We start from the raw sequence: 17,228 nt of genomic DNA, 5'->3' as shown, positions 1-17,228 counted from the left end.
CCATTGTATTATCTCTTCAGCCCTTTGGTCATGTTTTAGATGAGGAAAATAATACTACAAATCTCAAAGAGTCGCGGGGCAGTTTCAAGACACCCCTCTAGGGGCCGGAGCGATAGCATAGCGGGTAGGGCATTTGCCTTGCACGTGGCAGATCCAGCTTCGATTCCCAGCATCCCATATGGTCCCCCGAGCACCGCCAGGAGTAATTCCTGAGTGCAGAGCCAGGAGTAACCCCTGAGCATCGCCAGGTATGACCCAAAACGCAAAAAATAAATAAAATAAATAAACAAATAAATAAATAAATAGATAGATAATTAAATAAATAAAAATAAAGATGAGACAACACACTAGAGCCTTTAGCAGGGTATTGGGCACACAGTAAATGCTGGGTAAATTTTTGCTGTGCTCCAGTAAACAGTAAATATGTGACCAGGCAGTGATGTGAACAGGTTGGAGGTCGGCAGGTCGGTGGCAGGAGGGGACACAGCACAAAGCCATAACGTGGAGACTGCGGGAGGGCGAAGGCCCAAATATAAAGTGAAATGGCACGGCAGGCCAGCACTCTGAAGGGTGTCCTCCAGCAGCCCGTGTTGAACCAGCTCTTCACTCCTATAGAGGGGTGTCTTGAATTTTTTTTTTGCTTTTTGGGTCACACCTGGCGAAGCACAGGGGTTACTCCTGGCTCATGCACTCAGGAATTACTCCTGGTGTGCTCTGGGGCCATATGGGATGCTGGGAATCGAACCCGGGTTGGCTGCATGCAACGCAAACGCCTACCCACTGTACTATCACTCTAGCCCCTAGATGGAGTGTCTTGAAACTGCCCTTTCTAGAGAGGTCCGTTAGGTGGGTGTAGAAGATGGGGGTAGGGTGCCTTAGGCAGCAGCATGCTGTAACCTAATCAGTAGATGCTAGAGCCTAATAGTGGTAGGGACGCTGTGGAACTTTTCAAAACAAACATCAGTGTGTGGCCAGGGTAGGGCTTAGTGGCCGAGCACATGCCTCTCGAGTGAGGCGCTGGGCTCCATCCCAGCAGCACACACAAAAGAAAGATTCATAGGGTTGGGGAGGTAGGATAAGAATAACCAAATCCAGCGATTGGAGAAGGGAAATCAGATGAGGGAAGAAAGGGGCGAACGTTTTTGGCTCTTATTGTTGGAGTACAAGTGGCGTCTCGGCATTTGCTGCCCTCCAACTCATACATATCCAGAGGCCTATAACTGACGGCACACATGCATGTGTCTGCGATAATTGCCTCGGTAACGCGTGCTTGCAGATCAGGGATCGCTATTTCCCGGACTAACCTTTTGTGTTCTCATTGCAGTTGTTCGAGCTCCTCAATTTCTTGGCAGAGAATTTCATCTTCTCCTACATGGGCCTGACACTGTTCACCTTCCAAAACCACGTCTTCAATCCAACATTTGTAGTAGGAGCTTTTGTATCCTTTAATATGCGTACGGTTTTGAGACATGTCCTTCGAAGTGGAGGTGTGTGTTTCTTCAGAGGTATGACCGGGAAGAATGCATTTAAAGGCCACCACATGGGGGCCGGAACAAGGTCGTGCAGGGGGTAAGGCACTTGCCTTGCACATGGCTGACCCCAGTTTGATCCCTGGAACCACATCTGATCCCCCAAGCAACACCAAGAGTGACCGTTGAGTGTCGAGCCAGGAATAAGCCCTGAGCATTTGCCAGATATCGACCCCCTCAAGAACCAGAAATAGGGGCCTGAGGAGATAGTTCAAGGGCTGGAGTCATGCTGTGCATGCAGGAGGTCAGAGCCCCCAGCACCGCATGACCCGAGTCCTGAGCTGTGAGTAACGCTGGAGTTCCTCTGGGGACCACGCACAAACAAAGCCAGAAATTAAAGACGTCGAAATATATTAAGATTTTCCCTGAAGAATAACAACTGAGGATTCCCATTTTTTTATTCTGTTTTTATGCTCCTTGGGTATATCGCTGTATCACTGTCATCCAGTTGCTCATCGATTTGCTTGAGCGGACACCAGTAACGTCTCTATTGTGAGACTTGTTACTGTTTTTGGCACATCAAATACACCATGGGGAGCTTGCCAGGCTCTGCCATGCAGGCGGGATAATCTCGGTAGCTTGCCGGGCTCTCTGAGAGGGGCGGAGGAATCGAACCTGGAACCTGGGTTGGCCGAGTGCAAGGCAAATGCCCTACCTGCTGTGCTATCGCTCCAGCCCTTGGATGTAGTGCACAAATAACACGGACAGGTTGACAGAGAGGGGGAAGGAAAGTTCTGCTCTTCTGCCGAACTCCAAAAGGTAGATCTGTTTGCTGTCCATTACTGAGGGACAGAAGAGAGCGTAGATTCCAGAGGAAGAGTTGGCATCTGTATGACACAGGCTAGTGGCTGCGAGTGCTCGGAAGGAGAGATGGTGCTCCCCACACCACCTCCTGTGGAGTCGCAAGGCGCAAGGAAACGGAGTCCCATGGAAGAGCAATCGGTAGTGGCGGTATTGTGGGAAGGCAAGAGGGAGATGGAATCCAGAGGGGGGTAGCCTTCTCTGGGCGGGGGCACAGTCCCTGCTGTGGTTCCAGAAGGTGACAGGCTAGGTCGAGATGAAAGGGGTTCCTGTTTGAGGGCTTCTAATTTTATACTTTTTTATATACTTTTTTTTGGGGGGGTCACACCCGGCGATGCTCAGGGATTACTCCTGGCTTTACACTCAGGAATCATTCCTGGCAGTGCTCGGGGGACCATATGGGATGCTGGGAATCGAACCTGGGTTGGCCGCGTGCAAGGCAAACGCCCTTCCTGCTGTGCTATCGCCCCAGCCCCAGGCTTCTAATTTTATCTACAAAGTAGGGAATATCTGCAGCGTGAAATCAGAACTAGTGGCCTCTCAGATAGCGAAGGTCTAACAGTGTGTCCCCAAACAGAGACTTCCCACGACAGCCATGCAGTTACTGGGTGTCCACAAACATGGAACAGCAGAGCTGGGTGTCTCGAGTAGAGGGACTCTCAGGAGGTGGTAGTCACATGCGGGTGGGGCCAGGAGAGTGGCCAGGCCAAGCTCACGCACACGGCTGTTGCCTGGCATCTGAACTTCTTTGCCACAGGAAGTTCATGGGGTGGCTCCCAATATAGCATCACCTAGAGGGAGCGACTTCACGGGGACAGAGGTGGAAGGCCGAGTTCCTTTTAGCCCTAGTGCCGGAAGTGACACACACTGGTCATTTCTGCCATATTTTGTTGGTCAGTAGCCCAACTCTGGTCTACGGTGAGCAAGGACCACACAGGGTGTGTGGAGGAGGAGGCAGGCTTGATTGGGAAGGCTTTGAGCCAAACTTTCCCCTGTAAAAGACTTCAGGAGGGTTTGGAAGTGGACATTATAAGTGGGGGTGGTTATAAGATTGCGGAGCTGGATTAGGGATCCCATTGTGCCGGAGGACTGGGTATTAATGATAGATAAATAGGTACACAGGTTAATAGGTAAGACAGTCTCCCCCATTATGTGACTTTGTCCAAAATCACTTAGCTGTTGACTTTGGGGAAAAAAATGGCGCAGGGGCTGGAGCAATAGCACAGTGGGGAGGGCATTTGCCTTGCACGCGGCCGACCCAGGTTCAATTCCCAGCATCCCATATGGTCCCCTGAGTACCACCAAGAGAGAGTCCTGAGTGCAAAGCCAGAAGTAACCCCTGTGCATAACTGGGTGTGACCCAAAAGTAAAAAAAAAAAGATGGTGCACGGGGCTGGATAGTCCAGCAGGTAGGGTGCTTTCCTTGCACGTGGCTGACCCCGTTTGATCCCTGGCATCCTATTTGTTCCCCCAAGAGCTGCCAGGTATAATTCCTGAGTGCAAATCCAGGGAGTAACCCTATGAGTCCTTGGGTGTGGCCCATAAAACAAAAAGATGGTTTACACCACCTAGCTTTGCCATTCTGTCAAGCAGGAGCCATAAAAATGCGGTGAGTGAATGCAGGTGTTGAACAGAGCACTGTGTAGATGTCGTGGAAAGGGGAGAGGACTATTTGAAGAGAAGGCAGAGGGAGGGCCAGCCATAGCCCAAAGGGTTTATATGCAGGAATCCGAGATTTGATCCTCAGCCCTAAGCACTGAGCTAAGAGTAGACCCCATGTATGGCCAGAAAACACACACACACACACAAAAGTTGAAGGCTCTTTGGACTGGAGGTGCAAGTTTGATAGGAGAATAATCCAGGGGGAGTGAATGAACAGGAAACACGGAAAGGGAGATTGTGATACGTGACACAGAGAGAAGTATGTTGGAGTGAGTGATTTTTCAAAAGTGGTTTTTTTATTTAAATCAAGATTTTACCAAAGAGATTAGTGGAAATCTTTTTAAAATTAAAGCTCTTAAGTAGGATTTCTCTCGATATGGGGTATTACTGAAATGTCATTTTGCAGCGTCTCCGTCTGCTGGGAATGAACTTGCGGCAGAAAAGATAAAGCTCGATTAATAAGAGAAAAACCTTCCATGGAAAACTTCCCATGAGATTGGTAACTTCACATCCTGCGAGTCTCAGAGAAATGTTTGGGCAGTCACATGGCTTCATCAACTCTCTTTACCCAGAAACAAGGCTTTTTCTGCGTCCCTGGTTTTTGCATCTATTAAGAATTGAAGTTTCAGGGGCCAGAGAGACAGTCCATGGGTTAAGGCACCCGCCTTCCCCGTCGCCACCGTGGTTTAATTCCCAGCATCACATATAGTTTCCTGGACGCCACCAGGACTGACCCCTGAGCACGCCCGGTTGTGTTCCCACAAATCAAAAGGATTGGAGATTCTCAGAACAAAAGCCTCCCCTGAAACCGACTTAATAGCAGAGTTCTTTTCTTCTGTCTCTACTAGTTAGTCCTTACATTTGATTTCCTGTGACAAAAGCCTCAAATCATAGTGTAAATAAGATCAGTGTTTATTTCTTACTCATGTAAAAGGCAAAACCTGGGTCACTCTGCTTGACAAAACCTTCAGGGACCCACGCCACCTTCTTGCTACCATCCTGAGCCAGCTAAGCGGCTTCTTTTTTATTTTGGCTTTTTGGGTCACACCCGGTGATGCACAGGGTTAACTCCTGGGTTTGCACTCAGGAATTACTCCTGGCGGTGCTCAGGGGACCATATGGGATGCTGGGAATCGAACCCGGGTCAGCCGAGTGCAAGGCAAACGCCCTTACCCACTGTGCTATTGCTCCAGCCCTAAGCTGCTTCTTCAGTTTTTTTTTTTTTGGCTTTTTGGGTCACACCCGGTGATGCTCAGGGGTTACTCCTGCACTCAGGAATTAACTCCTAGCGGTGCTCAGGGGACCATATGGGATGCTGGGAATTGAAGCTGGGTTGGCCGCATGTCAGGCAAATGCCCTACCCGCTGTGCTATCACTCCAGCCACCCTAAGCTTCTTCTTAAGAGTCCAAGGTGGCTCACGCCTTCGTCTGCCAGTTCCCTTTAGCAGCAGTTCCCAGGATCACTACATTTAACATTCATTGATTACACTCGCTTTTAAGGGAGGGCAGGGAGATTCTTCTTTACCTTGGTGGTTCTGTATCCAGGAGTCAGAGGGTAGACGGGGTGTTGGCCACAGTAGAGGAAGGAAGGAATAGATGTTGGGGATATATCAGCAGTCACCGCAGCACCAGCCTACTTCATTTGCTGTTGTTTATCTTTTTTTCTTTTGGGGGAATCACATCTTAACAGCCTTTGTTACTCTGAAATAATTTCAGATTTACCAACCAAATGGAAGCTCATATAGAAAGTATTAGCACGGTACATTTGCCACAGTCATTAACAGAAGTTCATATGTGATTGATTTCCCTGGAATTGTTTTGTTGTTGTTGTTTGGGACTGGAGCAATAGCACAGCGGGTAGGGCATTTGCACGCCACTGACCCAGGTTCGATTCCTCCGTCCCTCTCGGAGAGCCCAGCAAGCTACCAAGAGTATCCCACCCGCATGGCAGAGCGTGGCAAGCTCCCCGTAGCGTATTCTATATACCAAAAACCAGAGACGTTACTGGTGCCCACTCGAGCAAATCAATGAACAATGGGACGACGGTGCTGCAGTGCTACAGTGTTGTTTTGCGGGAGGCAGAGGTTTGCCCCTTAGCTCCCTTTCCTGGTCCACATTCCACTGAGGCTCTGCTCTTGGCTTGCAATTGCTGATACTCCAAATACAGACCACAATTTCCGCAGCCTATGTTTCAGTGCAGTCTGCAATTTCTCAGAGGCTCCTTGATTTTGAAGTTCCCTGACAATTTTGAGGCACTGCTAGTCTGGTATTGGGCTAAGTATCTCCCAATGGGAAGGGTCTGATGTTTCCTCACGATCAGATGAATGTCGTGCTGTCTTTCGAGATTTGCTGGGTAAGAGGAAGTGACTATACAGGGCCCACATTTGGGCGGGTTTTATTTTCTTTTATTTATTTTCCTTTTTTTGAGAGAGGTCACGCCTGCCGATGTACAGGGGTTACTCCGGCCTCTGCACTCAGGAATTATTTCTAGCGGTGCTCAGGAAACCGTATGGGATGCTGGGATTCGAACTCGGGTCGGCCACATGCAAGGCCCTACCTGCTGTGCTATCGCTCTGGCCCCTGGGCGGGTTCTATTTTTTTATTATTTTTTTGAATCACCATGAGATATAGTTACAAAGCTTTCATGTTTGAGTTTCAGTCACACAATGATCGAACACCCACCCGTTCACCTGTGCACATTTTCCACGACCAATGTCCCCAGTATTCTCCCTCTCCCACCCCTTCCCCTGCCTCTTTGGCAGACAATTTTGCCCCATTCTGTCTCTCTCTCTCTCTCTCTCTCTCTCTCTCTCTACTTTTGGGCATTATGGTTTGCAATACAGATACTGAGAAGCTGTCACATTTGGTCCTTTATCTACTTTCAGCACACATCTCCCATCCAGAACAAACCCTCCAACCATCATTGACTTAGTGATCCCTTCTCTACCCCAGCCGTTGGGCAGGATTTTGGCCTCGTCTCTTCAACGACAGAGTATCAAAGTTACTGTGAATCTGCGGGATCAGAGAAATCTGTCTATCCATCCCACTTTGGGTTCTGTTTGTTTCTTTGTTTTGATTTGGGGGCCATAGCAGGCAGTGCTCAGGGTTTCTCCAAACTCTGAGCTCTGGGGAACACAGGCAGCCAGGGAGTTAGATCTCCAAACAAAGTGCATGCCAGCCCTTTGAACTCTCTCTCTCCCTCTCTCCCTCCCCCATCTCTCTCTCCCTTCCTCCCTCTCTTTCCCTCCCTCCCTCTTTCTCTTTCTCTCCCTCCCGCTTTCAGCCCCTATTCTTCCTTTGTTCCATTATTTATAATCTTTGGGGACATACTGGTGCTTATAGTATAGCACTGCTTTGGGGGGTGGGTTGAGTCACACCTAGCAATACTTAGGACTCTGTACTCAGGGATCACTTCTAGGGGTGACAGGGATTGAACCCGGATTGGCCTCATGCAAGGCAAGCACCCTGCATGCTCTCCTGTCTCTCCAGACCCTACTTGTTGAACATCCCATTGCACAAACTTTCCCAGCCTTGGCCACTGGGAATTATCCCTTTGGCATTCCTGACAGGGGGCGGGGAGTGGGTGTTGTTTGCTTTAGTTGGGGTTTGGAGGAACACCTGGCAGTGTTCAGGGACTCCTGGCTCTGATCACTCTGGTACCCCATCTCTGGTTTTGAATGTCCCCCACCCCTTTAGTTGGAGGCACATCACTGCTTTCTGAAACGACAAGATGCATCTGGATCAATTTGCACGTCTTCTGCCTGAGCCTTGGAGCCTGCCAGTTCTCGGAGGAACTTTGATCCCTTTCATTTGGGGAGTGGTACCCAAAATCTTGGTCTGAAAGACTTGACTCTCAGGGATCATGAAGACTAACTTGCAGGGATCATTTCTAGAGTTCATCATCAGGGAAGTTTCTCTTGATTGTGTAGAGCCCCTGAAACCAGGAGTCGGAGCCTGAGCATGAGGCCGGTTCTAGGCGTTACTTTTGCAACTGCCTTTTACCCCTGGTGATCATTCTCTTCCCTTGGAAGAGCGAGACGAGGATGATGCGGTCTGAGTGGTTCCGGTTTTAAAGAAAAGAGAAGAGACTGAAAACTAGGTCTGAGCTCTCGCTGTTCTGACTGCCCCCCACCCCCTGGCCCTCTCAGCTGATAGGTGGGAGCTGTATTATATAGGGATTCCTTTTTTTTTTGCTTTCTTTGGTCACACCCAGCGATGCACAGGGGTTACTCCTGGCTCTGCACTCAGGAATTACTCCTGGCGGTGCTCAGAGGTCCATATGGGACGCTGGGAATCGAACCCGGTTCGGCCGCATGCAAGGCAAACGTCCTACCCGCTGTACTATCGCTCCAGCCCCATATAGGGATTGTTATATTTCCATCTACCTACATTGCCTCTGCCTCTCTGTTATGGCTGGTTATCATTGTTTCCAGCTGTGCCACTGCCACATGGATCATTCTAGCCTCCTTACCCTTCTGGTCTGTAGCGACCGATCTAGGAGTGAGAAACCTGCCCCCCGCCCGCCTCCATCCATTTACCGAATTGTTCCCTTCCAGCCTGCATCACAGCCTCAGAGCTGCTAACGTGCTAAGGTGGGAAGGAGCTCTATCTTGTCGGGATGGTCTGTGTGGGGCTATACCCAGTGGGGCTCAGGGGTCACCGCCTGATGGTGCTCAGGGAACCGTGTGGTGCCAGTGATCAAACAAGGGTCAGCTGCGTGCCACGCAAGTACCTGAACCCGTATACTAGCTCTTGGACTCTACGCTTTTATCTTCTATGCAGTTTTTGTGCATGGTTTTGTTTATGTGCAGTAGCTTTTGCCTTTACCCATCAGGAATGACACTTTACAGTCACTGTCAGACACAAGTCAGTTCATTTCCAGAGTGCCTTAGGTCAGTGCTTTTCTCCCATTCGTTTTGTTTATTTTGTTTGTTTGGGGGGCCACACCTGGTGGCACTCTGGGCTTACTCCTGTCTCCACGCTCAGAGATCACTCCTGGTGGTGCTCTGGCCACCATATGGGATGCTGGGGATCGAACCTGGGTCGGCCATGTGCAAAACAACCCCCCCTACCCATTGTACTGTCTCTCCAGCCCCTCACTTGTTTTGTTTTTAATCTTAGATTATTATTAACGAAATAATAATATAAATGAGCAACTGGATGACAGTGACAGTGATACAATGATATATAATAATTATGGGCTGGAGCGATAGCCCAGCGTGTGCGGCGTTTGCCTTGCACGAGGCTGTCCTGGGTTCGATTCCTCCGCCCCTCTCAGAGAGCCTGGCAAGCTACCGAGAGTATCTTGCCTGCACGGCAGAGCCTGGTAAGCTCCCCGTGGCGTATTCAATACGCCAAAAACAGTAACAACAAGTCTCACACTGGAGACATTACTGGTGCCCTCTCGAGCAAACTGGTGCTCGATGAGCAACGGGATGACAGTGACAGTGATAATAATTATAAATTATAAATTATGTTAATTATAAATTGATGAAATCTGTATATTTTGTTCAGAAAAGGGGGCTGAGACAGTTTTATGACCCCTGAATTAAAAAAAAAATTGTTGTTTTCTTTATAGACATCAAACCGGAGAAAAGACTAATTTGATTTCTAAGATGAAATCTAATTTGATTCTAAGATGAATTAGGCTTTATTAACAGTATTATTACCTACAGACTCTCAATCAAAAACAATTTTTTTAATCGAATCACTGAGATAATTAAAGTTTTTTAAAAATGAAATGAGCTAGACTTCAGTAATAGATACCCAAGAGCCCCTCCGGGGGAAGTTGAAACTATACCCAGTGGTGGCCAGAGTTTACTCCCACCTCTGTGCTCAGCAGTCACCCAGGAAGTGTTAAGTGGATCACATGGTGCTAAGGACCTTGAACCAGGCCAGTCTCATGCATGGCAAGGACCTTAACCCTTGTATTATCTCTCCAGCCAAGTGTCCCTTTTTTAACCACGTTTCTGCTTATGAAATGGATTTCCAATATGGTAGACCTGCACCATCCAATTTGGTTAGCGACTAACTGTATGTCAATATATAAATTTAAATTGAATTGAGGCCCAATGAAAATTTCAGTCCCGTTACCACTAACCACTTTTCAGGCATTCTCTGTGTTTGACATTGCAGATATAGTATATTCTCATCATTGAATTCCTGTTGGGCAGCAGAATCAAAAAACCTCATAGAAACAACTTGCTGAGGTAGTCTTGCCATCTTAAATGTATAATCTCAGTGTACTAGTAATCTTAAGAAATTATCCTTAACCTATTGATCATTTTAGGTTGCTATTTTCTTGGGAAGAGCTGCCAATATTTATCCCTTGTCCCTGTTACTCAATTTGGGTAGGAAAAGTAAGATTGGATCAAATTTTCAGCATATGATGATGTTTGCAGGTAAGGTAAAACTTTTCTTCCCTCTCTTCACCTCTTCCTAGAAACCCCTCACAGTGCATATCCTAGCTTGATTTTTTTTAAATGTTATGATAATTGGTTTATACATCCCATGTATGTTTGAGGGACATACAATTTCACGCCTTTTCAAAGTATGTATTACCACACCACAACCACCACAAGAGTACCAACATTCTGCCACATAGTCCCATGCTGGCTTGATTTCAGATGGATTAATATGCTGGTACTATAAGACTTCATTCACTACAGAAGTTGCAACTGTCAACAGAAAATCCTTTTTCTTATTTCACAAAATTTCTTCTATGAAAAATTTTTCATAGTCAGGCTCCCAGCCCTCAATTTAGAAATATCTTACACAGAGTGGAGAAGATGAATGCATCTTTATACACCAACCTGTGTACCAGTAGTAATAGTCACCATCATCAAATCCTGGAAATGGATCAAGTCTGTCTTCTAGTTCATGAAGCATCAGCAACTGGTATGTCCAGACCATAGCGTACTACTTAGCTCTAGAAAGAACTACTTTAAAAAATTTTATTTTAGCTTCCTGGTTTACAATAGTTAAGGGTAGGGTTTCATGCATCATACTATTTCCGCATCACACCTTCCACCAGAATGGTCACTTCCATCCACCACTATCCCAGTATTACACATGCATACTCACACACACACACACATGCACTCACTCACACACCCCATCGTATTCCCTCCTTCCCTCCTCTGTGGTAAACTTCTACTAAAGATCAGTTCTCACTTTCTGTAGACTTTAGGTATTTATTGTATGCCTACTTTGTTTCTTTGTATTCCACTTATGAGACCATTCTGTGTTGGTCCCTCTCCTGACTAACTGGACTCAACGTGATACGCTGCATATCCGTCTACATAGCAGCAAATAGCACGGTTTCATCTCTTTTTGTTGCTGAGTAGTATTCCTTTGTATATATGCACCATAGTTTCTTTATTTAGACATTTGTTCTTGGCACTTGGGTTGTTTACAGATTTTGGCTACTGTGAACTACAGTGAACATAGGAGTGCAAATGCCTTTTCTGAATATAGGTTATAGACCCTTGAGCTAGGTGCCAAAAAGTGGAATTGCTTGGTCACATGGAAGCTCAATACCTAGTTTTTTAGGAGTGTCCATATTGTTTTCCAAAAGGACTGGACCAGTCGGCTTTTCCACCAGCAGTGAATGAGGGTCCCCCCAAAAAAAACAAACTGTTGATTCACCCAGCAGCACACATGAACCTCAGAAGTCTTGCTGAATGAAAAATAAAAAGCCATTCCTGCAAGATCGCGCACTGTATGGTTCCCTGTGTATGCATTCTCAAAATGGTGAAAACACAATTAGGGAGAAGAAATTGGGGCTCTGGGGTGCAGAGGCAGGGATAGAGAGAATGGACAGACAGGTTCTGTGTCTTGGTTGGTGTAGTGCAGTCATGGGAAGGAAAATGAGGAGAAAAGGTAGAAGAGTCTGTGTAGGTGGGGAATGGGAATGGAACTTTGGTGGTGGGTATAGCTAGTCCTGTACAATGGAGGTGTGCATCCATAGCCCTGAAATTCTATTATATGGTAAACCAGCAACAAATTCATTTTAACAATCTCAACAAATGACCTTTGGAGAAAAACGCCTGCCAGAGTTATACTGAAAAACAAAAAACAAAAAACAAAATTCAAAGGTCTTTTAAAACTCACAAAACAATATACCATAAAAAGTGCACTTCATGGTAAGTAAAACATTTTTTATTTGTTCAGAGCCCAAAGTGTGTGAATATCCCCTAATTCTCTATTTGTATATATTCTTTTGAATGTTTGTTTTGGGTCATACTCCGCATGATCAGGGGGTTACTCCTGATTCTGCACTCAGAAATTACTCCTGCCGAGGCCTCGGGGACCATACGGGATGCTGGGGCTCAAAGCCCGGGTCGGTCCCATGCAAGGCCAGCAACCTTCCCACTCTACAATTGCTCCAGCCCCGCTGCTTGTTTAAATTCACGGAGAATTTACTGTCTGAGTGTCCGTGCGCTTCATAGACTGTGGCTTAGTTCTCCGGATTCATCTCACTTCTTGACGAGATCCCTCCTCTTCTCCTTTGCAGGACTTCGTGGGGCAATGGCATTTGCCTTGGCCATTCGAGACACCGCCACTTACGCACGACAGATGATGTTCAGCACCACGCTCCTGATTGTGTTTTTCACTGTTTGGGTCTTCGGTGGGGGCACTACCGCCATGCTCTCCTGCTTGCACATAAGGTCAGTCCTGATTGGCCACCTCTTCATCACACCGCGTTATAATTCAGGTGGTTTATCTTTGAATCAAGGGAAAAGTTTTAAGCTTGTGTGTCAATAATACCCCCTTTTTTCCTTTTCCAAAAGTATGCAACATGGTACAGAAAAAATGGAAATGACACGAAAGCGCAAAAATAGAAGCCTTCATTAACACTTGGAGGAGGTAGCTCTCCAGACCTCTTCCTATGTATTGTATTTCTTTTTTACCAAAAGAGGACTGCGCTGCAGGTGCTCATGTAACTGATTTTGACATGTTCCACGGGACAAATATTTAGGCTACTTAGCATATTTACAAATATTGTTTTAATGGCTGCACGTGTCGTTGTTTATGTAAGCAAATAAATTGATCTTCGTATGTCAAGGATTTAGCTCTCACAATGACCATCAACGGAGTGAGTGTTGGTAAATGAACCCATCACTCATTTCTTTCTTCAGGATGTATTCCTAACAATGAATTTGCTTGGTCAGAGGATATGAAGGAATTTAAGGCTTTTGACTCATATCACCAACGAAAATGAAAAACTGCTCTTACATGGGACGATATGAAATGTAATATTTATCCCAACCCAGATCATGTGAGATTGCATCGTTCTTTCTCATCCTTATTATCAGCACTGTTTCTAACTTAATAACATAAAGCTGTGATTGGGAGATTGTCATATTAGATGCATACTAGCTAAAGCATTCCATTGGCAAGCCTCTGGTTTCTCAAGAGTTCTGCAATTGTTTCCATGACTACAGCAGCCTGTGTTACTAACGCCTTTGTTGATTTAAATTTGGCGTTTGGCTGAAGCTTCGTAGACCTTAAGAGCTCGTGAGCTTCCAGAATGTGTAGGGTTCATTAGAGAAAGCAGTATTTAACTGTTCCCGTATAATCTGTTCTCCGTTTACTTTACTTCATTAAATCTTTCTTGTGTTACTAAAGACCAGCCAGGGGCCGGAGCGATAGCACAGCGGGTAGGGCGTTTGCCTTGCACGCGGCCGACCCGGGTTCGATCCCCGGCATCCCATATGGTCCCCCAAGCACTGCCAGGAGTAATTCCTGAGTGCAAAGCCAGGAGTAACCCCTGAGCATCGCTGGGTGTGACCCAAAAAGCAAAAAATAAAAAAAAATTAAAAAAAGACCAGCCAGTCCCTGAACCACGCTTTCGAATGTTGCCATCATTGCCTATATCCTTATTTTTCTTTACTGTGTTAATCCCTTTCTTACCATTTCTGTGCTGTTATTATACGTAATAGAAAATACGACCAATTAATCTTCTTATAATCCTGATTATATTTTAAGGAGGACTTGGCATTTGTTGAGCACCTAGTTCGTGTTGGGCATTCAGCTAAGTACATCTTAGACATTTTCCTAGTCACCATTGCTCCATTTTACAACTGAGGAAATAGAGGCCTAAAACATTTCTAAGGGGGCTGGAGTGTTAGTACAGCAGGTAGGGCATTTGCCTCGCACATGGCTGACCCAGGTTCAATACCCAGCATCCTCCTGTTTGCTTCCCCGGGCCAGCCAGGACAGATTTCTGAGTGCAGAGCCAGGAGTAAGCTTGCAGCACTGCTGGCTGTGGCCCACAAACCAAGAAAAAAGACAGAACTAAGTTTTTTTTTTTTTGCTTTTTGGGTCACACCTGGCGATGCACAGGGGTTACTCCTGGCTCTGCACTCAGGAATTACCCCTGGCCGTGCTCAGGGGACCATATGGGATGCTGGGATTTGAACCCGGGTCGGCCGCGTGCAAGGCAAACGCCCTACCCGCTGTGCTATCTCTCCAGCCCCAGAACTAAGTTTTTAAAAGTCACAGAAAGAATAAATGTGGGACAGAGGAGGCTTCAGTCTCAGTTTCTTTAAGACCAAGGTGCATTATAAAATGGGGGTGGGACATTTGGGAAGGGTTAGTTCTTAAGAACTTGTAAGTGACTCTTCCTTATTCTGCAAAATTCAATGTAAGATAACTTAGGAAAAATCGTTCTCTTCAGAGTCGTTTCATAACTTAACATCAAGTTCTCTTGCGTAATTGCATCTTACAAAAGCCAAACAAAAGATTTTTGCTTAGCCCCCATCTCCCAAATGAAGACCTCACAAAAACTCACCTATTCACATCAAACAAATCCATCTTTCTGACCTGTAGCAGAATCATCACTTAAACTGTCTGAGAGTTTTATGTTGGTGGTTATTTGGGCTGGAGGGATAGCGCAGTAGGTAGGGCATTCGTCTTACACATGGCTGACCCAGGTTTGATTCCTCCATCCCTCTTGGAGAGCCTGGCAAGCTACCGAGTGTCCCGCCCGCAAGGCAGAGCCTGGCAAGCTCCCTGTGGCGTATTTGATATGCCAAAAACAGTAACAAGTCTCACACTGGAGATGTTACTGGTGCCCGCTCGAGCAAATCGATGAGCAGTGGGATGACAGTGACAGTGGTTATTTGGTGATCGCTTTTAGTCTCTTTACAAAGATTTGATTTTAAGTTTCTCATGCTCTTTCTCTCATTTCATCTAATATAACTTTGAAGGTGCTAATAACTTATCTTTAATTTTGTTCATGGGACTGGAGACGGTACAGTGGGTAGTGTGTTGCCTTGCACACATCCAACCTGGGTCCAATCCCTGGCACCGCATATGGTCCCCTGACCCCTGCCAAGAGTGATTCCTGCGCCCAGAGCCAGGAATAACTCCTGAACACCACTGGGTGTGGCCTCCAAGCCCAAAAATAAATTACAAAGAATAAAAGTCTATTCATAGCCATTTCAATCTGACTCTGAGTGCGCGCTCCTTCATTTGCTAATTGTGTGTCCCGGGGCAAGTGCTTTAACCTTTGGCAGGCCTCGGGTTCCTCGCGTCTGCGCTGGTACCTACTTCTTTGGGCTGTTGTAGGGATTCAGTGAGCTGATATCCAGAGCTGTGAGCACAGTGTTTCAAATGTGCCTTTTGTCCACTCATTTGATAAGTGCTGAGTACCAGTCCCTTGGTGTAAACTCTAACTTGGTGGTTCTTAACTGAAGGTGACTGCAAGGGAACTTAGGGCAGTGTCTGGGACAGTTTTGATGGTCACAGTCAAAAAGAAGGACCTGCTACCTGCTGTCTCGTTGGTAGAGGCCAAAAATGTTGCCAAACATCCTATAGTGACCAGAGCAGCCAGCCCACAGCAAAAAACATGATGTGGAGAGATTGTGAGTGATGCTAAATGAAGGCCCCCTGCTGCGGAGAGGCCACTGATGAATAGGGATAGTAGTGAGACAAGTAGTGAGACAGACAAGAAGCTAGTAAACAATTCAAGAAAGACGCCAACTTCAGATAGTATTAAATATAATGATAACCAGCCCGTTACCGTGTTGGTGACGGGGGTTCACTGTCACTGTTATTGTCACTGTCATCCTGTTCCTCATCTATTTTGCTCAAGCGGGCACCAGTAACGTCTCCATTGTGAGACTCCTTGTTACTGTTTTGGCATATCAAATACACTACAGGGAGCTTGCCAGGCTCTGCCGTGCCGGCGGGATACTCAGTAGCTCGCTGGGCTCTCCGAGAGGGACGGAGGAATCGAACCTGGGATGGCTGCGTTGGCCACATGCAAGGCAAATGCCCTACCTGCTGTGCTATCGCTCAGAACATAAAAATTAAAAAAAAAATGAAGCTTGGATTTTAAGGTCCAGCTGGAAATTTGGTAGGATTTTATATAAAGCATGAGAAGGGGCTTGATGGCTGTTGTCAAAGCACCGTCCCAGGGGGCTGGAGAGATAGTACTGGGGGGAAGGCTCTGGTTTGACCGCTTAAGGTCCCTTGAGCACCGCCGGAAGTGACCCCCCGTAGCACAGAGCCAAGATGAAGCCCTCGGTACCTCTAGGTGGGGCCCCCAAGCCCATTAATGGAGCAGACAAGGACACCTCCAGCTATTGGGCTGGGAGCATGTGGACAGGGTTTGTGGCATTCCCATTGGGCTCCCCGACCTCGCTCACGCATCACAGTTCCCCAGGCCCGTGCCCGCCCTGTTTTCACTGTCCAGGCTTTGCTCTTTACTCCTAGGAAATGCCACCGCTCAAGTCCCTCTCTTGGTCTCTCGGTGGGGCGCGGTGTCTGGCGTGCTGCACGCTGATTGCCTCAGCCTTCCCACAGCCCCGCTGCGCGCCGCCGTTTACCTAGCGTGGACTCAGAAGGCGCTTTTTCATTCTTTCCCTATCTTGGCACACTTCGTCCTCACAGCAGCTCCATGGGGTGGAGATTGTACCTGTTTCACAGGTGCGAAACAATGGCACATTGGGTGGCATCGCTTGACTAAGTTCCCGAAGCTGCTGTGGAGCCGGGTCCAGATGCAGCCAAACTCTGACGGCAGAGCCGGTGCAGTTCCACTCTCACTTGTGTCTGTCTCTCCACTCCAAGCTGTGAGGTTCTCTCTCTCTTCTTTTGTTTTTGTTTTTTTTTCGGGTCACACCTGGCGATGCACAGGGGTTACTCCTGGCTCTGCACTCAGGAATTCCTCCTGGCGGTGCTCAAGGGACCATATGGGATGCTGGGAATCGAACCCCGGGTTGGCCGCGT

The 17,228-nt window shown here is 47.1% G+C and overlaps 1 protein-coding gene and 1 pseudogene across 1 annotated transcript in view; both read left to right on the top strand.

Moving 5' to 3' along the window:
• Nucleotides 1-17,228, top strand: part of SLC9A6 (solute carrier family 9 member A6) — a 91,115-nt gene that overhangs the window by 51,610 nt on the left and 22,277 nt on the right. Inside the window, exons 10-12 of the mRNA XM_055122177.1 lie at nt 1,325-1,438; nt 10,282-10,393; nt 12,508-12,661. Of these exons, the coding sequence (XP_054978152.1) occupies nt 1,325-1,438; nt 10,282-10,393; nt 12,508-12,661 (380 nt within the window). The remainder of the gene's footprint in view (nt 1-1,324; nt 1,439-10,281; nt 10,394-12,507; nt 12,662-17,228) is intronic.
• On the top strand, nt 7,858-8,054 carry LOC129400348 (small nucleolar RNA U3; annotated as a pseudogene).

The sequence above is a fragment of the Sorex araneus genome, chromosome X (genome assembly GCF_027595985.1).
Source record: "Sorex araneus isolate mSorAra2 chromosome X, mSorAra2.pri, whole genome shotgun sequence".
NCBI lineage: Eukaryota > Metazoa > Chordata > Mammalia > Eulipotyphla > Soricidae > Sorex > Sorex araneus.
Note: the sequence above shows the minus strand (reverse complement) of the source record. Positions and strands in the feature narration are given on the sequence as shown.